We start from the raw sequence: 25,205 nt of genomic DNA, 5'->3' as shown, positions 1-25,205 counted from the left end.
CGCCGCGGCATCGTTGATAACAGAATGAACACAATTCCCTTGCGACGTCGGCGTGCGGCATCCTCCACTTTATCATTTCTTTTCTTTCTATTTGCTGCTGATCGAAAGATAGACGCAACTTAGTGCCCCCGCAGGCGTAATCATATCGCTACGCTATCGTCTCGGCAGCCCGCGGGGGCGCTAAGCCTACCTCCGTCTCGGCGCCGTTCTCGCGAAAAGTCGTCGTCAGACACGCAGAAAATCGTACTCCAGGCGCTTTTAATACTGCTAGTTCTTCCTTTCAGTTATCGCTAGACATATTTACTTTATTTTTACGCCATGCGGGGCTTTTGCCGGTCCTCGCATAGATGAATACATGAGCCGTTGCACTGTGATGAGAGTGCCGAGCAGACGACCCACGGCGCCCAGCCAATGAGGTTGCGCCCTGCGGTCACGTGCAGTCAGTAGCCAATTGGGCGGCGCGTTCCGTCTCTTTTCTACCCCGGTTTTACTCGCAACCAATGGACGAAACGGAGTGGTTCTGGCGGGGAATTGAAAACGAAAAGACGCGCTTTCGAATGAGACCAAGATGGACGCCGTGGGGCATGTAGAACCCGAGGGGCGAGTCGTCGAAAAAATGCTATTTTCGCGTCGAATCTTGGCCGATTTTAGCAGGCGTCGGTGCTATAAATTGATATTATGGCTCAAATACGTACTCCTGGGTCTGGATATTTTGCTAACCGGTAGAAAAATAGCTCTACTTTCCGAAAATGGCGATTTCTAAAAATCGATTTTTTGGCCATATTTCGGGATTCCAAGACCCGCGTCTCCCCTTAAGTGGCCACGGAGCAAGAATATATAGGAGAGGAAATGCTTATATTGGATGGCGCAATCAAGCAACCAGATAATGTCGCAATGATAACTACGGTAAACTTCGTTTTTTTCTGTCCTCGTTTGTAGCACTCAATTTTCCTTGTGCAAATATATGCAGTTGAGGGTTATATGTGCAACAATACGGTAGCACATGGAGCAGATGCATGCAGAATGATCTCGCTGTGTCGGCGAATGCGGGCTTCTTTCAGTAAATGAATGAATGAATTTGAATTTTATTGGCGCAGCAGCCAAATTTGGCTATAATGCGCCAGACTCAAGGTAATAACTTCTTTCAGTGCACTGTCGCATAATCAACAAAGTGTCCGGCACACTGGGCTCGCTTTGATTGCACCGCACTTGATATAAGGCCGCGCAGCCCTCCGGAGCATAAACTCCCCTTTGAAGTCACTTTTTGGAGAAACAACGTGACACTGTGTCCTTTTATACCAAAGCTGTATACCTTTACCCTCCAACGGTTTCATCTCGTGGGCAAAAATGCCAAGGCCTAAGAGGCATGTGCCAGGCTACTCGGGCATGTAGCACAGAGCTCAGAATTTAAGGAAACCGCAAAACAAGCAACGAAACAGCATTATGGATGATAAGGCGCCTGCGAGCAATGGGACCCCACCACGTACGTGTTCCTGGTAAGGATTATGTTTGGAGATTATCTTTGAAGGCTAGGCAGAACATAGTAACACTAGCCAAGCGCAAGCGACCGGCCTGCCGAGACGACGAGAAACATTTCATATCCTCCTCTGTCACCATTTGTAGTGGTTTACAACAGCTTTGCGGGAACTTTCGCGGGGCAGGGGGGCGACCAATTTTGTTTTAAAGTCTTTTTCTGACGCTGAAATGTGTGGCTGTTCCCTTCCTAAATAACCCCCTCGCGTCCAAGGCTGCCTGGAGATTTCAGCGATCCGTGTGGGCTGTTGCGCCGCATAATTACGCGCCGCTTCACTCCATAGACCCGCACGGGACCTTTAGGATGCCTGAAGGACTTTCCAAGCATGACGAAGCGGTTCTTCACCGTGTGCGGCTAAATGTCGCTTACACCAATTACTTTCGATTCAAGACGAAACAGGCCGCTTCCCCCTTGTGCACTCTTTGTGACGTGCGCGAGGACTTGAACCACGTGCTATGTGAGTGTACGCGGTATAGAGCCGCCAGAACGTCCCTTTTAGTGTCCTTGGGTCTTCCGCTGTCTAGAGGCCTAACTCTCAGTGACGTGCTAGGCCCTTGGACGAACTCTAAACGAGCATCTCGAGCGACAAAAGCTCTACTGTCTTTCCTGCGAAGCACAGGACTTGATCAGACTTTTTAAACAGGACTCTCTTAAAGGGACCCTGCAACACTTGCCATCGACTGCTAGTAATGTATTTTGGGATAAAGTCTATTGTCCCAGAAATCTCCTCCCGCAAGAATTATGAAAATCCGTTCACAATTAACGAAACTACGCGCGATGAGAAATCGCGCATAATCGTTCCCTCTCAACTCAACCGCGGGCAACGCGACGAAAGCTGCGCGCTCTCTCCCTGAGACGGGGACGGCTCGCGGCGTTCTCTTCGGCGGCCTTCGATATATCACATGCCGGGTAGTTTTCTCCTTTTCTCCGCAACGCGGAGGGGCCTATTTCCGGTCTGGTGCCACAAAAAAGCAGGCATGGGTGCCTGCTCGCAAGTGCGCGCTCGGGCTGGTGGGGCGTTTTTGAAGCAATAAACGTTTGTAGTCGAGTGGTCGCGTTGAAAGGGAAGTATTGAGCTCATCACTCAAACTCCGAGCGCACTCAAAACACAAAAGAAACGGCAAAACTGTGCCTACAGGTTTAGGCAAAGAAGAGGTTCGTACGCAGCGATGACGACGACGGAAATGGGAGAATCTAGCAGCGAAGTTGACCAGTGATAGCCGATCGGGCAGCCGTGGCCTATGTGACGTCCCTTAGGCCATGCATAATGAGGACAACTGAAGAGAGAGCGGTTGGTTTTTCCGCGTCTTTCACATCGATTTGCGCGCTCACCGCTTCACGTGCACGTGTAATATTTGGCTCAGGTATTCCCGGCAGTGTAATCTAAACGTCACGCAGGTTTACTTGCACTGCTCAAAGAGTGTTGCAGGGTCCCTTTAATGAGCGCGTCATCTTCATCACAGTCATTATCATCATCTCTTCATCGATTTCATTTTTTTTTTATACATCTGGTGTAGCAAGCTAGGCGCCTTGGCCAGGCTAACCTCACCAGTATCATTAAAGACTATTCTCTCTCTCTCTCTCTCAGCCTGACAACACTCACTGTGCACCTGATAAGTCCTGGCCATTCACAAAGTACACAAAGACAACTCTGCCTGCACCCATTAGACCGCAAATGTTCGATGGGCCTCCAGTAATGTATAACCTTAGCAGAGGTCAGAACACCATTGACAGGAAATGAAATACGACCCAGCGGTCATCAATTATACAAAAATTCTGAAAACTGTTCAACAATGCGTGAGCACTGCTGCACCGCTTTCCCTAATTTCGTTAACTTTTTTCCCGTCAACGAATAACCTACATTTACACCCTCACAATTTCTAAAAGTGAAATCACAATTTCTAAAAGCGAAACATCGTGAATTATATGATTTTTGCCGATACATGGTGTTACACGGTCGCTGCTTTCACGTTTTTTTTTTTGTCTGTAGCAGTTTGTTTTTTGCGATGGCTACTCAGGCAAGCTTGCTCACACATTAAAAGAAGAAGCACCATTCATTCGCTCGTACAGGCATTTGGCCAGTTTAAAGACTGAAAATGCAACCATCGTGAAGGCGGTCTCTTCAACCCTCGGAAGTGCAGGACAACTACTGTTGTCCTGCGCTTCCTACAAGACAAGCAAGTGCACACACTCGCTTCGGCCACGGAATGTTTCAGCGGACTGGCGAAATGCCGACGTGTTGCGGCGGCTGCTCTGTGGCCGCGTCCGGGCTCTACGGGGCGCCACCACGCGAACAGAATGCGTGGCCCCGCAATAGCCCGGACGTGGCAATGACCGCGCAGTTTCTCCACTCGCCACCAGATGCTGGAAACGTAACCTTCGCCAAGTGCGAGTGACGTTATCAGGCTGCCCCAGGATGCTACGTTTCCCGTCCTGGCTTATTCTTGCTCCGTGCTAAATGGCACAAAAGGAAAGGGGGGTTATAATCAAGAAAATGCGGTATAATGCAGCCCTCACCTCTGCATGTAGAGTGTTTGCTGGTACATGCACCTCCTCTGCATCTCTTGCATCCTTTGCTGGGCCTGAAATGAGGCAACATCAGCAACAAACGCATCACATCAAACAACTAGGTGCAATTTTTTTTAAGCAATTAGATGCTTATATAGACTGAAAGTAGTTGTCCCAGTAATTTCAGTTATGCTCCGTCATTGCTAATACTCCCTGGATTTAGTGGGTACATCCATTACCATGAAACGAGTGTACAGAACCTGAGTTCGCCCTCCTGGCAAAACTGGCTACTGCATTCAAATCGGTCTGGCAGCATCCACAAAAATCCCTCATGCACAAATGCACCCCAATATTACACAACTATGCTTTACTTAAAAAAATTAACATATTTGCGGTAAATTTTTACAATCCGTAACCGAAATGCCACCAGCCTTAATACCATGCACATTTCTGTTTTGTCATCTTTGTAGGTAATACATATTCTACCAGGTGTTAGCTGTGTTTTGCCCATGTTGGCTGCTTCGGCAGTTTTGAGAAGCCACTAAAGAGAATCCAAATGCTGCCTATTTATCAGATCAAAGCCTAGACAACAATGCCTTTAAAAATGTTTCTTTTTTCTCACTCACAATGACCCTTGAACGTCTGCCAGGCAGCATTTAATAGGTTGTAAGCACACAGATTACCCCCCCCCCCCCCCCCCCCCCCCCCCCTTCTAAATCGTGCCCGAGTGAAACCAAAATGGACATCCATGAAACGGCCTAACAGTACATTTGAGAAAAATTAATACAGTTGAACTCCGCAATAACGAAAACGCCAAGGAAAGCCAAAAAATTTAGGTTTTCTGCAGTTGATGTAGTATTTCATTTGCTATCGCAAAAACCAAGCATCCATGAATTTTTAGTAAAGGAACACTGCAAATATCACTCACGTATTGATTTTCTGCCTTACAATTGCGTAATATCTTGTTCTTGTTCAACAATGTTGACAAGTATGAACACTGACAATGGTCTTAGACGTTTAGATTTGGCTGTGGGTATATAAGACTATTGCGCATCTTCTGTTTCAGTTTGGCCGGGTGGCTGAATCGAGTCACAGACAGACAGACAGACAGACAGACCAAAATACCTGTGTTTAAATAGTTCAAGAAAGACTATCAACTTTAAAATGTTGTGACTGACCTACGAGCCCCACCTGTCAAAGCCAAAGCACCATAACCTGACTAAAGCATCATAACCTCCCCACTAATCTACAAGGGCGCTCCTGACGCATGCACGAACAGTATTAGAAATGGGTACTAGACGAATGCCCGTGCTGCTGTTCGCCCTCACCTGCCAGAGGCGAGTGTGTGAGGGGTTCATGCGAGCGAACGCAGCGGCAGCGGCGGCGGCGGCGCCTGGCGGCTGGGGAAACTCGTGGTGCGGTGCCAGGGGCGGAACCGCGCGGCCAAAGTCCGTGTACGCGCTGCCGCCCAGGCTCAGGCCGGGCCCCGTGTTCAGCGGGGGAGGCACCGGGTTGGGGGGCCCCGCCATGTAGCCCAGGTGGCTCGAGCTGGCCGTCGCTGCAGGGGAGGGGCAAAGACAACGACATGACCAGCTGCAAGCCTCGGGCTGGTTTGCCGTTTCGCGTTTGCAAGAAGCTCTGCCTTTTGTCCCAAATACATAGTCTCAAAATTATACTCTGCCTCATATTTGAAAAATCAGTGTGTGTGTGCATATATATATATATATATATATATATATATATATATATATATATATATATATATATATATATATATATATATATTTCGTTATTCTGTGAATGGGGCAGCAGAGACAGGCAGCTTGAATTGGCTCCGTTCTACAAACGGCGTTCTTGACTTTCGCAGGCTCGTACTCCGAACTTGCGCATCTGAGTGTACGAGCCGTCGACGCCGCAAGCCCACGAGGAACGCTTTGCCTGACCGAGCCCCATCGTCATAATTTCTGCAGTGGACTGGATTTTTCCTGCCGAAAGACGACCAGCAAGAAGGCTGCACCGGAACTGTGTTCTGCGCACCTTATCCGGCGCATCTCAACTGGCGGGAAACCACCCACCACCGTCGTCATTCTGTGAACGGGGCAGCAGAGACAGGCAGCTTGAATCAGCTCCGTTCTACAAACGGCGTTCTTGACTTTCGCAGGTTGGCGTTTCTTTTTTTTTCTACTGAGTGAGTACTCTTAATGGGATTTCTGCCGTCTCTGCTGCTTCCGTAGTCGTAGTGCTCTATGTTCTTAGTCGTAGTGCTCGTAGTGCTCTATACCAATTTGCTGTATGTCTGGAACTAAAATGAGGAGCGGGTCACCTGAAGCCTGTTTGTCTTGTAACAAACCGCTCCCAGCTAATGGGAACTTCTTAGTATGCTCTGAATGTCAACTCTCTTGTCATGTGGGAGGTTGTTCTGGCGTTACTAGTAAGGTGTTCAAGAAGATGCCTCGCGAGAAGAAAGCCGCGTGGAAGTGCTCGACCTGTGTGAGCTCAGATAGCGATGCATCATCTGAAAATACGGAGTGTAGAAGGCCCAGCAATACTGAACTGTCCAACATCAGTGAAAAACTGGAACTACTCCTTCCACTCACCTTAAAAGTGGATGCCCTCCTTGGCATGAAGGTAACAGTTGATGCCATTGAAAAGTCGGTAGAAATGCTTGCCAACAAGTATGATGAGTTTGTTGACAAGTTAGACAAACAGGACAAAGCCATAGCCGACCTGGAAGGACACCTCGGAAAGGTAGAGGAGGCCAACTCTCCTAATGAAATTAAACATCTGAGACATGAATTGAATCAGTTGGAACAATATGGAAGGAGGTTGAATTTAGAAATTCATGGACTTCCCGTGAAAACCAATGACGATGTGCTAGCTCTAGTGAATGAGGTTGGGGCGTCACTGCAGCTTGATTGATTGCAGGGTTTAACGCGCCGACGCAACGCAAGCGATGAGGCGCGCCGTAGTGGAGGGCTCCGGATTAATTTTGGCCACCTGGGGATCTTTAACGTGCGCCGAAATCTCGTACACACGGGCGTTTTTGCTTTTCACCTCCATCAGAAAAGCGGCCGCCGCGGCCGGGAATCGAACCCGCGACCTCGTGCTCAGCAGCGCAACGCCTTAGCCACTGAGCCACCGCGGCGGGTGTCACTGCAGCTTGACGAGATAACAGAGGGGGAGATTGAGGGCATCCATTGGCTGCCAGTACGTTCTGGGAAGGTGCCTCCAATAATTGTTCGGTTCACGTCCAAATCCACGAAAGACCGTTGGAAGGCAAAAGCGAAGCAACTGAGGGAGGGGGAGTCACCTGTCCGGTTTTTTGAGAACCTAACGCCTTACAACAAAAGGCTCCTGTGGCTCACGCGTACAAAAGCTGCTGAGATGAACTACCAGTTCGCTTGGGAAATAAATGGAAAGATTCTGGTCAAGAAGCAGCCCGGCGCCCCAAATATCAGAATTCTTTCTGAGGACGATCTGGAAAAAATCAAATGAAGGACTCGTCTTCGTTATTGGAAATAAGTCTATATAATGGATGGTTCAGTATACTTGACTGATTACTTTAAAGAGTATGTATCAGCCAACAAATGGACTCATAAGGCATTGTCATTGTTTCATTTGAATGCTTGTAGTCTAAGAAACAAGACGGAACAACTTGAACTATTTTTCAGTGAACTTTCACTAGAATTCAGTGTTTAGTGCTTTACTGAGACGTGGTTCTCTTGTACGAGCAACGTCTGCCGTTTTGAGGGTTACGAGCACTTCGGTTTATTTAGAACAGAAAGAAAAAGGTGGCGGTGTTTCTTTTTATGTGAAGGCTGGTGTGAAGTGCTCGCTTGTGCCAGAATTTTCGTCAGTTACGAGAGATTATGAAATATTAACAGCTAACTGCGCTGGCACTTTAATAACAGTTGTGTACAGGCCTCCTCATGGAACAATGAAAAATTTCTTCGACTGTTTGGAAAAACTTCTTACTTATGTGTCCCTTTCAAAACTAAAATCAGTTATTGTAGGAGATATAAATATTGATCTAATGTCGACCGGGAGTGCACAGAGCGAATTTCTGACCACTATATTATCATATGGTTATGACAACCTTATAAACTGTGCAACACGAATTACCCCTCTTACTGAAACTTCCATTGATGTGTGCTTCGCTAATGCTGTACGAAACAAAAGGGCCTCTGGTGCATTGAGTGTAAATATTAGTAATCATTTACCTTTATTCTATGTTTTGAATTACCATATCTCCGTAGAAATACCCAATTATTTGCAGAAATTGAGAAAAATTAATGATGAAACTGTAGCTACATTTCAGTCTATGTTATCTCGATTAGACTGGTCTGATGTTTTAAATAAAAATGACGCAAACTCGGCGTTTTCAACTTTTTATCGTAAAGTTATTGATGCCTACCACAGGGCTTTTCCAGCATATATTTTGAAGAGGCATAAAAAGGCTAGAAAACCGTGGATATCGGTTTCTATTTATAGTAGTATTAGAAAAAAAAAAAAAAAAATTATTTGCAGAATTTCTCCAGACAAAAAATGTTGAAATATTTAAGGAGTTTAAAAAGCTTCGCAATGAAGTAAATACAGAAATTAGGAAAGCCAAAGATTCCTAGTACCGACATAAGTTTGAAAATATTGATCAACAACACAAATTTTGGAAAGCTTTTAATGAGCTGAACAATGCACAGAAATAAATGCCAATGGTGTAACGATTTCTGGTTCACAATTGTCTGACAAGTTTAATGAACACTTCCTGTCGTGTGGTCTCGCCCAACGATCGGCAAGAAAACGTGATCCCAAACCTGCATTAACTACCATGTTCGAGGAAGTATCTTTTTAAGGCCGTCAGACGAGTTAGAAGTACAAAATATTATCGGTTCCTTGAATAATAATAGCGCAGCAGGCCCTGACAAAATCAAGGCTGGACCAATAAAAGCCGTAGCTTCTCTTATTGCAGCACCATTTAGCCATGTATGCAATTGTATACTTCGCGACGGAGTGTTTCCAGATGAACTCAAGGTTGGTGGTCCAAAAGATGATTTAAATAATTATCGTCCAATTTCGATTCTTAACGTTTTTTCCAAAATTATAGAACGAGTAATTTTTACCCGAATAAATGAATACTTAGAAAGTTTGCAAGTGATAGCTCCTCAACAATTTGGTTTCCGAAAGAAAAAGTCGACTGAGTTAGCGTTATTAGGAGTTAAGGAAAAGCTGATAGAAAACATTGAGAATAAACTGTATACGGTGGGACTTTTCCTTGATATACGGAAGGCGTTCGACTCCGTAAAACACATCTTATTGGACAAGATAGGTCCATACGGCATTAGAGGAGTTGCACAAAAACTAATCAAAAGCTATTTGACAGATTGTAAGCAGTTTGTATTGCTAGGTGCCACGTCGTCCCATTTTCGTTCGATACAAGTGGGATCAATACTCGGTCCTCTCCTTTTCTTGCTTTATATTAATGATATTCCCAATATTCCTCACACGCAAGAAATAGTTTTGTACGCAGATGACACAAATGTTTTCTTTTCTAGAAGTGACCTAATGAAACTACAAATAGATGCGAATTGTTGGCTAGGGGAACTCTCATTGGCTTTACGCTAATGAATTGCAGTTAAATATAAACAAAACAAAGTACGTTATGTTCAGAGCCCGAAATACACCCCTGAGCGAAAATTTTCAACTTTACTTCCGCAATAACGTAATTCAATCCACTAACACTATTAAATTTTTAGGAGTGTTTTTTAACGAATATTTATCCTGGAATCAACATATCGATCATATAAAAATAAAAGTGTCACGCATAATAGGCGCATTGTGGAAGGTAAAAAACCAAATTCCTGCAAGGTTTAGAACCAGTATATATTCTGCCATGATTCAGTCACATTTGCAGTATTGTCTACTAATTTGGGGCACTACAACAGATTCCAATTTGTGTGCACTGTTTCAACTCCAAAAAAGATCTATTAGAGCATTAGAAAACTTAAGATAAAAGGATATTGTTGGAGATGTTTGCGCCAAATATGGTATGATCGATGTGTTCCAGCTTCACAAGCGCAAGCTTGCGATGTACATGCATTCACACATAAAGGAAAGTCGGGAGGAGTTTGAACATGCATATCTAACCAGAAATCAGTTTTTCGAATTTAGAACTAGTAAGTACAAAACGCCAAAGATCCGAACCAATTACGGCTTTCAATGTTTACACCACCTAATTCCTAACCTCTTGAATAAAAATAAGGACTTAATGGACATAAATGATCAGTGCCCATCTCTTAGTTGCTTCAAGAAATCATTGATTTCATTTGTATTTTCCGTGTGATGCTGTCTGCTTACGTTTTTGTTTTGCAATGTAACCGCGGTTTTGTATATCATATACGTTTTTTTTCTATATATAATCCCTAGTACCTATTCATACTGTGTGTACTTTTTCTGTGTTTCTATTGTAGTTGAGCTTGTTTCTGTTTCCCTGTTATGCAGAATGCATGGAGTCAGGAACCCAGACAGGTGCAGTTTGGCACCTTTTGTTCCTGTTCCTTTAGTTTGCTGTATGTAAGAAAGTGAGAATGCTAATAAAAAAATATATATTATAGATTGTAGGGTTTAATGCGCCGACGTAACACAGGCAAGGTGCACCGCAGTGCCACCTGGGGATCGTTTAACGTGTGCCGAAATCTCGAACACGCGGACGTATTTGCTTTTGCCTCCATCAGGAAAGCGGCCGCCATGGCCGCTGGGAGTTGAACCTGCGTCCTTGTGCTCAGCAGCGCACAACGCTCGAGCCATTGAGCATCGCAGCGAATTTATAATATATATATATATATATATATTGTTACGAGGCAGATGCGGGCTATTTACACGCTGTGCTTAAAAGCGATCTATTTTCAAAGAATGAGGCGTATAGTCCGAAGCCGAGGGTACCAGCGTAGCTCGAGCCAGTCTGTCTCTGCGCGACCTCTTCGTCTTCGCTTCGGCTTGCCTTGCGCGACCCACTGATGCGGCACATACCCATAGATGAAATGTACGATGGATTGACCACCAGGTGATCCAGTGCATTGCCATGTGAAATGTCAAGAGGGCCGTGACATGACCCCCCTCCGGCGGAGAAGCGCCGTCTCGGTGCTTATTGAAATCGAGGGTCAGGGAACAGGTGGGGCCGCTGAGTAATACGCCTTGAGGCGGCCGACGTGGACGAGTTGAGCTGATGGGTCCAGTGACGGTGAGGAAGGAGCGGCGGGAACAATTTCGTACGTCACAGGTGTGACCATACGCTTAATCCGATAGGGGCCTTTGAAGCGAGGCAGCAGTTTCTCGGAGAGACCAATGCGGCGGCAAGGGGTGCTGACAAGAACCAAGGAGCCGGGCATAAAGTGGGCGGTGCGGTGTTGCTCGTCATAGCGGTGTTTCTGGGAAGACTGGGAAGCCGCGAGCTTGGCACGGGCAACCTGGCGGGCGACATCAGCGTGAGCGACAGCATCGCGGGCATATTCGGTCGTCAGAGGTGTCGCATCAGGAAGTAGGGTATCTAAGGGAAGAGAGGGTTCACGGCCGTAGAGAAGAAAGAACGGTGAATAACCGGCGGTGTCATGGCGGGATGAGTTGTATGCGAATGTAACATACGGCAAAGTGACGTCCCAATCCAGATGGTCCGCGGAAACGTACATCGCGAGCATGTCGGTGATGGTCTTGTTAAGCCTTTCCGTCAAGCCATTAGTCTGGGGATGGTAGGCGGTGGTCAGCTTGTGCTTCGTGTGGCAAGAGCGGAGGAGGTCGTCAACAACCCGAGACAGGAAGTACCGGCCACGGTCGGTAAGGAGCTGACGGGGAGCACCGTGTTGTAGGATGACGTTGTGAAGCAAGAAATCAGCAACGTCGGTGGCACAACTGGTGGGGAGAGCACGCGTAATAGCGTAGCGGGTCGCGTAATCGGTCGCAACAGCGATCCAGCGATTTCCCGAACGAGAGAGAGGAAAAGGGCCGAGCAGGTCCAAACCGACCCTAAAGAAAGGTTCGGAAGGAATCTCTATCGGTTGGAGCAGTCCGGCTGGGCCCAAAGAAGGGGTTTTCCGACGCTGGCACAGGTCACATGCCGTTACGTAGCGGCGGACTGATCGGTAGAGTCCGGGCCAGTAAAATCGCTTACGTACACGGTCGTAAGTTCGTGCGACGCCAAGGTGGCCAGCCGTCGGCTCGTCGTGCAGCTGATGGAGGACGTCAGATCGGAGGTGTTCAGGAACAACGAGAAGATCGTCAGGGCCATCTTCGCGAAAGTTCCGGCGGAACAGCACGCCGTCGCGGAGCAAAAACGCGTTCAATGCAGGGTCTGACGGCATGGTGGTGAGACGTGCAATGATCGACTGCAATGATTGGTCGCGACGCTGGTGGTCGGCGATGTTGAGAAAGTCAGTTAGTGCAAGGACACAAGAATCAAGGTCGTTGTCAGCTGTATCAGGTTGGTCGACTGGTTGACGCGACAGGCAGTCGGCGTCGCTGTGGAGCCTACCAGACTTGTAGGCCACGGAGTAGTCAAACTCCTGAAGGCGTAAAGCCCAGCGACCGAGACGACCAGTGGGATCTTTCAAGGAAGCAAGCCAGCATAGGGCATGGTGGTCAGTTACCGCAGAAAAAGGCCTTCCGTATAAATATGGGCGGAATTTGTTCACGGCCCATACAAGAGCCAGGCATTCGCGCTCGGTGATCGAGTAGTTCCTCTCGGAAGGTGACAAAAGGCGACTGGCATACGCTATCACTCGTTCGAGGCCGGCGCGTTTCTGAACCAGTACAGCACCTATGCCGTGTCCACTCGCGTCCGTGTGGACTTCGGTCGGAGCGGAAGGGTCAAAGTGCGCCAGAATAGGTGGATTAGTGAGATGATTGACGAGTGTCGAAAAAGCGGAAGCTTGCTCAGGGCCCCAGGAAAACTGGTTATCGTGCCGAAGCAGATCCGTGAGGGGCCTTGCAATTTCAGCGAAGTTCTTGACGAAGCGCCGAAAGTAGGAGCAGAGCCCCACAAAGCTTCGAACTTCTTTCACCGATCGAGGAGCAGGGAAGTCTTTTACGGCTCGTATTTTGTCTGGATCAGGTTGGACTCCGGTAGCGTCGACGAGGTGCCCAAGGATCTTTATTTGGCGACAACCGAAGTGGCACTTTGACGAATTTAGCTGAAGTCCAGCTCTTCGAAAAACTGCCAGGATGTCGGAAAGGCGATGCAAGTGTGTCTCAAACGTGGGAGAAAAGACGATAACGTCATCCAGGTAGCATAAGCATGTCGTCCATTTAAATCCCTGGAGAAGAGAGTCCATCATCCTTTCGAATGTGGCTGGCGCATTGCAGAGCCCGAACGGCATGACCTTAAATTGGTACAGTCCGTCTGGGGTTACAAAAGCGGTCTTTTCGCGGTCCATGGCGTCGACTGCAATTTGCCAGTACCCTGATCTCAGGTCAATGGACGAGAAATACGACGCGCCATGCAAGCAGTCGAGGGCGTCGTCAATTCGAGGAAGTGGATAAACGTCCTTCTTGGTTATTTTGTTTAAATGTCGGTAATCAACACAGAATCGCCATGAGCCGTCTTTCTTTTTGACCAGCACGACTGGAGACGCCCATGGACTAGAAGACTGCTCAATAACATCTTTCCGCAACATCTTCTCGACTTCCTGCTGAATGACGGTACGTTCGGCGTGGGAGACACGATATGGACGTCGGCGGATAGGGGTCGCATCACCAGTGTTTATGCGATGTGTCACATGGGAAGTCTGGCCCAACGGACGGTTGTCCAAGTCGAAAATGTCCCGATATGACGCTAGGAGACAACGGAGCTGATGGGCTTCCGGAGGTGGAAGGTCCGACGCTATCATGTCCATAAAATCAGCGGTAGTTCGTGAAATGTCCCGTTGGCTATCCGTAGAGGATTCAGAGTCGTCAGTTGTCACCACGGAAACTTCGCATTCAGCCAAGGGGATCAGTGTAGCAAGCGACATTCCACGGGGAAGGACTTGGGTGGAGAAACCGAAGTTCAAAAATGGGAGGCCAATTTCGTTCTTCGCGACAGTCACGACTGTATAAGGAAGGGTCACGTTGCGTTCAAGGAGTATATCGGTGACGGGCGAGACAAGGTAGTCACCATCTGGAACTGGCGGGCACGACGATAAACGCACGTAGGTCATGGCCTTGGGAGCTAATCGAGCATGTTCGGCGCCGCAAAGCCGGTAAGTGGGCGTGATGTCATCAAGGGGTGTTGTGGGCAGCTCAAGACGTAAAACCCCGGCGGCGCAGTCAATGAGGGCGGCGTGTTCTGTAAGAAAGTCCAGTCCGAATATTATGTCGTAAGGACATGTTTCCAAGACGGTGAACAAGACAGGGATGTCGTGTCCGGCAATTGCGACGCGGGCGGTACACATTCCGGCTACGGTGGTCGTTCCTCCGTTGGCGACTCGTACAGCACGGCATATCGCTGGCGTCATAACTTTCCGAAGAGTGCGGCGAAGGTTCGAACTCATGACTGAAATATTGGCACCTGTGTCGACTAAAGCACTAACACGAACCCCGTCAACGTGAACATCTATCAAATTGGGTCTTGAAACCGAAGTCAACAGAGGATTTGCAGGCCGGGTCGTTAATGCAGCATCACCTCCGGGAGCTGCACTGGCTAGTTTTCCGAGAGGGAGGCCGAGAAAGTGGGCGGCGGAGTCTGGCGGCGGGGCTGCGGCGAACGCGACTGGCGGCGCTGAGGTGACGGCGAGCGGCTAGATAGATTGCGTCGTGTGTTGTCGGGTGCGAAGGGCTGATGAGGACGTGGCGGAAAACGTCGAGGGTAGTCGTCGGAGTAGCTGTTCTCGGGAAACCGTTGACGGCTAAATGGCGACCAGCTGCTGCGGCAATAACGGGCGACGTGTCCAACGCGATGGCAGTTGAAACAGATGGGGCGGTCATCGGCTGTTCTCCATTCACCAGGACTGCGTCGTCGGTAGCGCGGGAGAACATCGTAGCGCGGCGGGACATCAGTACGGGGCGAAGGGGTACGGAAGCCGTCGCAGGGATCCTGGCGTCCCAAGGCACAAACTGAGTGAAGGCCCAGGGACGTGATCTCGTCTCTAACGACGGCTTGGATGAGAGAAATCGTGGGGCCGTTCCGGTCGTGCGCGCAGTGCTGAGCAATTGGAGCCATAGCCTCGATCTCACGGCGTACTATTTTCGTCAGGCTCTCAGTCTGGGCCTCCGTGCTAGGCGTCAGCGTTGTGCGTGGTGGCACCGACACATCTTGACACGACGACGTTGCCGCTGTGTGAGGCAGCCGAGTAAACTGGTGGGCAATGCGGCGGCATTTGGCTTCCTGGAAGCGTCGGCATTCGTTAAGAATGGCGTCGATTGTAGCGGCATCCTTACACATCAGCAGATGGAAGGCGTCATCTGCAATGCCTTTAAGGACGTGGCCTACCTTGTCGGCTTCCGACATTTCGGGATCAACCTTTGCGCAGAGGGCCAAAACATCGTGTATATACGTGATATAGGATTCAGTGGTGGACTGGGCGCGCGAAGCGAGCTGTTGACGTGCGGCGAGCTGGCGACCCACGGGGCTGCCAAATATTTTCCGCATCTTTTCTTTGCAAACGTCCCAGCTGGTCAACGTGTGCTCGTTGGTGTCATACCAGGATTTGGCTGTGTTTCTTAGATGGTAAGGTAGGTTAGCCAGCATTATTGTACCATCCCACCTGTTATGGGCGCTGGCATGTTCGAACATGCGAATCCATTCTTCCACGTCGGTGTCGTCCTCACCGGTGAAAAAGCCTGGGTCACGGGGCTGAGAAACGATGATGAGGGGCGCAGCGGGTGCGGTCTCGTTGGCAGGAGGCATCGTGCGTCGACGAATGTGTCGCCCACTTCGAAGATCCGTGGTGTGATGTTGCTGCGCTGTTGACAGGCACAGGGACGGGAACCGCAACCTCCACCAAAAAGATGTTACGAGGCAGATGCGGGCTATTTACACGCTGTGCTTAAAAGCGATCTATTTTCAAAGAATGAGGCGTATAGTCCGAAGCCGAGGGTACCAGCGTAGCTCGAGCCAGTCTGTCTCTGCGCGACCTCTTCGTCTTCGCTTCGGCTTGCCTTGCGCGACCCACTGATGCGGCACATACCCATAGATGAAATGTACGATGGATTGACCACCAGGTGATCCAGTGCATTGCCATGTGAAATGTCAAGAGGGCCGTGACAATATATATATATATATATATATATATATATATATATATATATATATATATAAGACAGAAATCAGAATTGGCAGTCAAGAAGACCTCGGAAAGCAAAGGGGAGGATGTAGTAGCTTTAAGATAAAGAATTTGGAAAATAAGAAAGTGGAGGAAAAATGCCCGCCAGGTGGGATCCGAACCCACGACCTCCAGAATACCGGTCTGGTGCGATAACCACTACGCTACCGGCGGGGATACTACTTTAGCCTCCACTTTCTGGGGTATTTATGTTCAGGTGATTTTTGTTTCCTGCACTTGGGGGTGGTAGCCAGCGTCACTCGGACTACTCGGGGTGAAGGGGACCTTCTTTTGAACCCCCGGGCCGTGGCTCGAGCGTCTACATGTCGAGAGTGGTTGACCAGCGTTGAACCCTCTTAAGGACAACATTCGAAGGCTAAACACCAATTGGATGGCTGCAGGACAGCACCAGCTAACTCCAGGTGGCAAAATTAAGAGGCCGCCTGTGGAAGTGTTGTACGGGTGGATAGTTGAAGCCTGGCGGGAGATCTCCGATGACGTCATCAGGAAAAGTTTCAAGAAGACGGGCATCTCAAACGCACTAGATGCGAGTGAGGACGACCTGTTGTGGAGTTCCGACAAAGAAGACGAGCCGCCACTCGGCGGTGATGAGTGCGTTCTGACCGACTCCGACTCAGACTCCGAATAGGGGGAGGAAGTGAGCACATGTACTGGCAAAAAACATGTTTGCTTGAGAGAAGTGGTCAGCCCCCCCATGTCCGGGAGGCTGCGAGCCCGCGCCGATTTCAGTGCTCGTTTTGCCAGGGCTAGTTGTTTCGTGTGAATAAATGTTACGTGTGGGTGCAGTCGACGTCTCTCGCCTGTTCATTAAAAGGTAAGTAGGTAGCTTTTGTTTTACTTTATACTGGATTTATTAGTAAATGATGTGAGGCGACAATGCGAGTCGAAAATTTTTCGGGAATTTTACCCCACGTAATAGGCGCACCCCGAACTTTCGAGCCTGATTTTTGAAAAAAAAAAAAGTGCGCCTATTATGCGAGTAAATACGGTATTACGTAAAAAAAATTCCGATGACCCATACACATTTATCACTCTGGTGCGGGTGATACAAATATGCGAGCCGCGAGCAGCCGACTGCGGCGTAGACGGGAGTTGTGGTGCGGCCGTACGGCCTTGATTGCGTGCAGGCACAAAAGCATTAGTCCTCCCCCGCCGACAGTATTCCTCCTTGTGGGGTGTTTAAAAACCATCGGGAGAGGTGCTGCTTCTGTAAACACAGAACATTTCACCCTCTCCACGCATGTTCTTTCTCCCTCCCCTCTCTTTTCTCCCGCTACGATCTCTTCTCACGGTCCCTTTCGTTTCCGCTGGCTGCAGCTCAAGCGCCTCGAGCTTCCTTTTTGTTTCATACTTTTTGAATCAACCACGGCCGGGCCGGCAATCAGCCATTCCCTCGTTTCTGACAATGAGTACTCTCGACATTTCATCTTCGCATTCCTCACTTCCCTCTATGAGCCGCGCTCTAGCTGTCCTGCCGTTGCCTCGTCGTGCTGCCTGCGCCACCTGTGCATCGATTACGTGTAAGAGTTTGTGTGCGCGCGTCGCGTCGGCAAATGGCACGCGTTCTTTGAACGCCCGCGTCCCTGCGTCGACGATTCGGCCCGGCACTCTGGCGACAGCCTCTGCCTCAGTTCCCGCGTGCAGCAGTGGGAGGAGCCTCACGACTCATGCCAATGGGGAGACAGCAGCTGGCTGGGCCACCTCCGTGGCGGATATTTGGCGAGGAGACATTTTATATCGCAGTTTTTGCCTGCATTATCAGCTCCTTTTCCGCATGAGCAATTTAGTTTACGCTTTGAACTGCGTTTCAACGAAAGGTTAAAAGCGGTCGCTGGAGCTATCTGCACTCCTTCACGACAGGAGCCGACGCCATGTTGCCGCTGCCTGTCGTGTGCTCAGTACGTTTCCACGAGCAGAGAGCAATTTTTCTCGTTTTCTGGCGATACGAATTCTCGGGTGATATGAATATTCTCGCCGCCCTTTGAGATTCGTATTACCGAGATTCCGCTGTATTTCCGTTTCAGTCTCTTTCCTCTTTTCCCCTGCATTTCTGGCCAATTAATCATCATGCCTTTTTTATCGTTGTCGTACTTGCTCTTACACGAACTCAGTGTTCTTGTGGTTTGGAACCATTCGTCTAAAGGAGCATATTTTAGTAGCTTATTAGTAGCTCATTTCGTTTTCACTACTTCTGCTGCCAAAACTCGTGGTCTAGACAAACACGGCTGCGACGCAGCTGAAAAAAAGGACTGAAGCTATTGAGGATGATAAAATGCATGAATAAAATGAAAACAACACCTGCCAGTGTCATGGGATATGAACACAGCACTGTTTGTTTTAAGTCATATGTTTTTGCCCATACCTTTTTATGTAATGAGCTAGCACTTTCTTTTTCAATCGTACTATCTTTAACAGATAAGTGGTATTGTTTTGCTGGCCGGAGATACGCGCACACAAAAAAAATATAACTATGTAATCAAGGTTGGCAAGAGATAATACTGCCCAACAGGACACTTCCATGCACTTGTTCCTCAATTTCTAGCAAAGTTAGCTTCCTATACATTTGTTATTTAAAGGTCCCTGCTACAGAGCTTTGGTGCAGTGATTGCCAGGTGCGAACATCCCCTCTGCCCCCTCACAGTGCCCCTAAAGACAACTCTTCTGCCTCTACAGATCCACTGCACCGACCACGTACCTGGGTAAACGTGCGCCATCATCACATTGGTCGGGGCAGTTGTTCCGGAGTGACTGAAACAGCCCCCACCATAGCTTCGACAGGAATCTGGACCAGGCCCCACAGTACCCTGGAACGAAAAAGGACAACACACTCTCGAGAAGGTGCCAGCATGTTGTGCAGTCTCACTACAGAAGTGGAGCAGCCCAACCACACACAGCATTACACTGTTACAGACTGTCTTTGATGTCTGTCCCCAATTAATTCGTCAGTACGTATGTTCCCAACGCATTTATACTTCTAAAACGTACGAAGTGAGCCAGGCAAAAGTGCTAGTGTACCCGTCACTCAATTCAGCTGAAAAAAAACAAAACAAACAAAAAAAACGATGTACCCAGGTCACCGTGGTTAGAGCCTGTCCCCAACGTTCCCTGTTGGCTGCATGTAGACACACACCTGTCATCAAAAGCAGGTTAGGCTCTGTGGGACAGAGATAAATTCACCCCCTCTTATCCCTTTCCACCCCCCCCTTCTGCCATATTTCTTTCGCCTGGTTATGACTGTCAGGTTTTGCCGCCATCATCATCATCATCACCACCACCACCACAAGATCTACGCCCACTGCAGGGCAAAGGCCACTCCCATTAATCTCTGATTATCCCGGTCCTGTGCTAACTGTAACAATTTATCACCGCAAACTTCTTGATCTCATCTGCCGATCTAACTTTCTGCTGCCCCCTGCCACTCTTGCCTCCTCTAAGGATCCCCTCTGTTACCCGTAATGACCAGCAGTTATCTTGCCTTCGCATTACATGCCCTGCCCACGCCCATTTTTTCTTCTTAATTTCTACTAATATGTCCTTAACATGCGTTTGTTCCCTGACCCACTCCGCTCTCCTCTTGCCCCTTAATGTTACACCTATCACCTTGCGTTCCAATGCTCGCTGAGTTGTCCTCAATTTAAGTTGAACCCTTTTAGTGAGCCTCCAAGTTTCTGCCCCGTAGGTGAGTACTGGTAAGCAGAGGTCGGCGAACTCACTCATGAGTCCACTCACTCAGACTCATTTGCACTCAAACTCACGCGTGAGTTTGAGTTTGAGTGAGCGTGAGGCTAGTGTGGCATGGTGAGTTTGAGCTTGAGTGAGTTTGAGCCGAGTGATCCCGACTGAGTTTGAGTCCGATTGAGTTTGAGTACGCCTTAGAACTAGTGAATTCTGAGTCCATTTTCAGTTCTGAGTCCATTTTGAGTTTGAGTCCATTTTGAGTTCTGAGTACATTTTGAGTTTGAGTCCATTTTGAGTTCTGAGTACATTTTGAGTTTGAGTCCATTTTGAGTTCTGAGTACATTTTGAGTTTGATTACATATTGAGTTTTGAGTACATTTTGAGTTCTGAGTACATAGGAATTTTGAGTCCATTTTGAGTTTTAGTACATATGAGTAGCACAGCAGGTAGCTATGGTTGGTTGTTAAGTTTCATGCGTCACTGTGGGCTCGGAATTCAGGTTACCTGCGGGTACGGCACCAATCGCGATCTGCATGATCGGTTGGGAGGGAGGGGGTGTCTGATTTTTTTTACTTTCTTGTTGAATTTTCATGGCCATAAGCACTTGCTCTATACCTAATTTTGGCGGCTGGGAGCGTGAATGACAATTGACTGGTAAGGTCATAAAAAGGGTTGTCTTAACTTTTCCTCCTGACGGATCCACTAAGAGCGTGGGAAAGGGTGGTGGGAAAGCACACGGCGGCGCTGGCGTGCTGGTTGGTCGCCTGCTACTGTTAACGGCTTGATATACTAGGGGCCACAAAGGAAGAGGTGAGAGCCGGGGGGAAATGGGGGCGGGGGCTGTCCTTTCTGCTGTTTCAAGTGAATTAGCTGAATTGACTGGGAGCACCCCTTAGGACAGAATAATGACCACATTAGATTGGGTGAAAAGTGAAACTGATGAGGCTAAGGCGTGTAAGGTATCAAATGAAAGGTCCGGATTAACGGAATCACGCGGGGTAAATAAAAAAATGCTTCCTGATCGTGGTCATCAGGCAGTCATAATGAGTCATAGATTGGGTTAAAATTCAAAATGACGCTGCGAGGGCATGTGGGGAATCAAATTCAAGGTGTCGATGTGGGAAATCCATCGGGACGAAAATGACTTATGGATATATCATGACGTAATCATGGTAATTCATAAATTCGGCTAAAATTCAAGTTAATGGCACTAGGGTGTGTGGCGTATCAAATCAAAGGTCTCGATTCATTGAAGGGTTTAACGCGCCGACGAAGGCGATGAGGCGTACCGTAGTGGAGGGCTCCGGATTAATTTTGACCACCTGGGGATCTTTAACGTGCACCGAAATCTCGTACACACGGGCGTTTTTGCTTTTCGCCTCCATCAGAAAAGCGGCCTCCGCGGCCGGGAATCGAACCCGCGACCTCGTGCTCAGCAGCGCAACGCCTTAGCCACAGAGCCAAATTAAAGGTCTTGATGAGGGTAATCACGTGCTTCCTGATTATTATCATGACGTAGTCAAAATTGGGTCATAAATTAGGGTAAAATTCACAATGATGCCGCTGGGTGTCTGGGGCATCAAACTGAAGGTTCCGATAAGAGAAATCATGTGGGACAAAAATGTGGTAGGGCTATATCATGAGATAATCATGGTTAGTCATTGATTGGTTTAACATTCAAATTGATTCCTCTAGGATGTGATGGGTATCAAACTAATGGTCTTGATGAGCGGAATCATGTGGGAGAAATATAAAAATGCTTCCTGGTTATAACCATGAGATTGTCATGGCGAGTCTTATATTGGGGTAAAATTCGAAGTGACCCAGCTAGGGCATGTAGGGTATCAAATTTACGGTCTTGACGAGGGGAATCACGTGGTACAAATAAAAAAAGGCTTCGTAGTTCGAATCATGAGATAGTCATTATGAGTCATAGATTGGGTTAAATTCAAGCTGAGGCCGCTGAAGCATGTGGGGCGTCAAATTAAAGGTTCCAGTTAGGGGAATCACGTCGGACACTTAAATAATGCGTCCTGGTTACAGTCATGAGAGTCATGGTTATTTTGACTGGTATGAATTCCATATGACCCTGCTAGGGTGTGTGGGGTATCAAATTAAAGGTCTCATCGAGGGGGATCACGTGGGACAAATATAAAAACGCTTTCTGGTTATAATTATGAGGATATAGCAAAAGTTATATAGCAAAAGGTACACACTCACGCTCACATGCTCACTCACACTCTCACTCACACTATCACACTCTCACTCACACTTACACTCCCCCTCTCACTCACACTCACTCTCAATCTCACTCACACTCTCACTTACACTCACACTCTCACTATCTCTCACTCTCACACTCTCACTCACATTCTCCCTCTCACTCACGCTCTCACACTCTCTCACTCTCACTCACACTCAGACTCAACTCACACTCACTCTCACTTATACTCACACTCTCACTCCCACTCCACTCACACTCTCACACTCAGACTCAACTCACGCTCTCACACTTTCACTCTCACTCACACTCTCACTCTCACACTCAAACTCAACTCACACTCAGACTCAACTCACACTCTCACTAAAACTCCCACTCCCACTTACAATCCCACTCCCACTCACACTCTCACTCACTCTCAATCTCACTCACACTCTCCGGAGACTCTCACTCCCACTCACACACACTCTCACTCCCACTCTCACTATCACTCACTCTCACTCTCACGCACACTCTCAGTCTCACCCACACTCTCACTCTCACTCAGACTCAACTCACACTCACTCTCACACTCAGACTCAACTCACACTCAGACTCAGACTCAACTGACACCCGCACTCTCACTAACACTCACACTCCCTCTTACACTCCCACTCTCACTCACTCACACTCTCACTCTCCCTCTCACTCTCACTATCACTCACTCTCACACTCAACTCACACTCTCACTCACAATCACACACTCACTCACACTCTCACTCACTCTCAGTCACACTCAGTCTCAGTCACACTCGCCCTCTCACTCACACTCACGCTCTCACTCTGTGGGGGCCAAGCCCCTTTAATGGGGGCGAGGAGGCGCTAGCGACGTCCTCCTCCTTGGTGGGGCGAGGGGGATCCTCGCGCGCTTCCCTCCTCTCCCTACGAGGCGACGGGGGATGCGCACAGGAGACTCCCCGGAGAGACCGCCCTTGGGACGCGCAGCGATCGCACGGTACGTAAATGCCTTTCGGCCACTTCTGGCCGTTTCTTGCATTGGCCGTTGTTTCCCACTTCCGTGGGTCACGGCACCCACCGTGTCGATTAGCGCATGCCTCGATTTGCGTCAGTGCGTTTATCTAGGATGCCCGGCGAGTCTCCGCGGGCATATTCCACTTCTTGGTGGGTTGCCCCCGCGTCCGCGATGCGACGGCTTGCGCCGTCTAAGGTCAGCAGACGAGCGCCGATGCCGCCCGATCGAGTCCAGCGGCTTGAAATGTGTAGCGGCCACAGAGAGCCCCCTTCCCCTACGTCAGCGAGCGTTGCGGCCGGCCAACACCAGCGGACGCTAACTGCTGCCCGACTACGGGCTGGGCACACGCTGACGGCTGTATATGCCCCAGGGGCTAGGTGCGTAGTACAGTGTAGTGTTTGTATCGTGGTTGTCCGCGTAATAAACCCCTGTACTATGAAATATCTCGCTTCTCGGTGAAGTGACTGACGACGTACACTCGCGGTGAGAGTCGCGGCTCGCTCTCGAACCCGTTGTGGGCAGAGTCTCTCGGCAGGGCAGTTCGGTGCTGCGCGAGAGCAGTGAGAATAACGACGGCGCGTTATTCTATTATTCTATTCTGTTCCTTAATGCTAATGGCAAGGATTAAGGATTAAGGATAAGATCATGCCCACATTTCTTCCGCCCCACGTTGGGCGCCAGAAATGTGGGCCTCACCTCTGTAATGCAGTGCAGCATGCCAAGGTGCCCACCATGGGTTCGAGCGAGCCAAGCCATAAACGGCCGCGGCGGCCCTCGCCACGCATGCACAGTCACTCCGCGAAGACGAAGTAGCTCCTCAGAACTTGGTTTTATTCCGGGTAATCCACGGTACAGCAACCAGCCCTGGTATTACACTCCTAGCCCTGGTGCAGAGAGGGGGGTACCCGCCGACCATACGCTTCAAGCCACAGAGCCCGACGCGCAGAAGGTGGGGGGGGTAATCGGCAGCTGTTGTTCCAGTGGCGTAAGACACCAAAACGCTGCGGGTGATGGGCCCGGCTATGACCGGAACCGACCACCAGACTGACTGAGAAACCCAACTCCCGGTACGTTCGCCGACCTCACGGAAGTGAGAAAACGGCGGTCGCTCAGCTTCGGTGCAAGCACGAAGTACCTGTCGGAGTCGGCACCCAGCCAATCTCTCCCGGGTCCGACCGAAGCGCGCGCCTGCCGCCGCGAGCCCTTCGGCGGGGCCACTACGTCACACCCCACGTGGCCCACGGACCGGCGCGCATTGGTCAGCCCGTACCCCCTTGCAGAAAGAGGGTGCGAGGGGCTATCCTCGCCCCTCTGGGAGAGGGGATCGCGGGCTAGCGTGCTCGCGTAATTGGGAGTAGCCCCAATTAAGATCCCCACAACTCTCACTCTTACTCTCACTCACACACACTCTCACTCACACTCTCACCTCACTCTCACTTTCATTCACACTCTCACACTCACACTCTGACTCACACTCTCACTCACAATCACACTCTCACTCTCACTCACACTCGCCCTCTCACTCACACTCACACTCTCACTCTCACTGACACTCTCACTCACACTCTCACTCTCACACTTTCACACTCACTCTCAATCTCTGTGAGGCCATTTGAGTTCTGAATTCATTTTGAGTCCTGAGTTCATTTTGAGTTTTGAGTACATTTTGAGTTATGAGTTCATTTTGAGTTATGAGTTCATTTTGAGTTTGAATACATTTTGAGTTTTGAGTACATTTTGAGTTTGAGTACATTTTGAGTTTTGAGTACATTTTGAGTTTTGAGTACATTTTGAGTTTTGAGTTCACTTTGAGTTTGAGTACATTTTGAGTTTTGAGTACAGTTTGAGTTTTGAGTCCATTTTGAGTTTGAGTACATTTTGAATTTTGAGCCCATTTTGAGTTTGAGTACTCTTTGAGTTTGAGTACATTTTAAGTTTTGAGTACAT

The 25,205-nt window shown here is 48.8% G+C and overlaps 1 protein-coding gene across 2 annotated transcripts in view; it reads right to left on the bottom strand.

Annotated features, from left to right (window-relative positions):
- The window catches only part of LOC144178527 (uncharacterized), a 72,386-nt gene that overhangs the window by 23,340 nt on the left and 23,841 nt on the right, over positions 1-25,205 (bottom strand). For both annotated transcript variants that reach the window (XM_077706453.1, XM_077706454.1), the window contains exons 9-11: positions 19,043-19,151; positions 5,371-5,600; positions 4,052-4,116 (exon numbers count right to left, since the gene is read on the bottom strand). In XM_077706453.1, the coding sequence (XP_077562579.1) occupies positions 4,052-4,116; positions 5,371-5,600; positions 19,043-19,151 (404 nt within the window). The remainder of the gene's footprint in view (positions 1-4,051; positions 4,117-5,370; positions 5,601-19,042; positions 19,152-25,205) is intronic.

Source organism: Haemaphysalis longicornis, unplaced genomic scaffold, assembly GCF_048455015.1.
Source record: "Haemaphysalis longicornis isolate Haplotype H1 unplaced genomic scaffold, Haemaphysalis longicornis Haplotype H1 scaffold_4, whole genome shotgun sequence".
Lineage (NCBI taxonomy): Eukaryota > Metazoa > Arthropoda > Arachnida > Ixodida > Ixodidae > Haemaphysalis > Haemaphysalis longicornis.
Note: the sequence above shows the minus strand (reverse complement) of the source record. Positions and strands in the feature narration are given on the sequence as shown.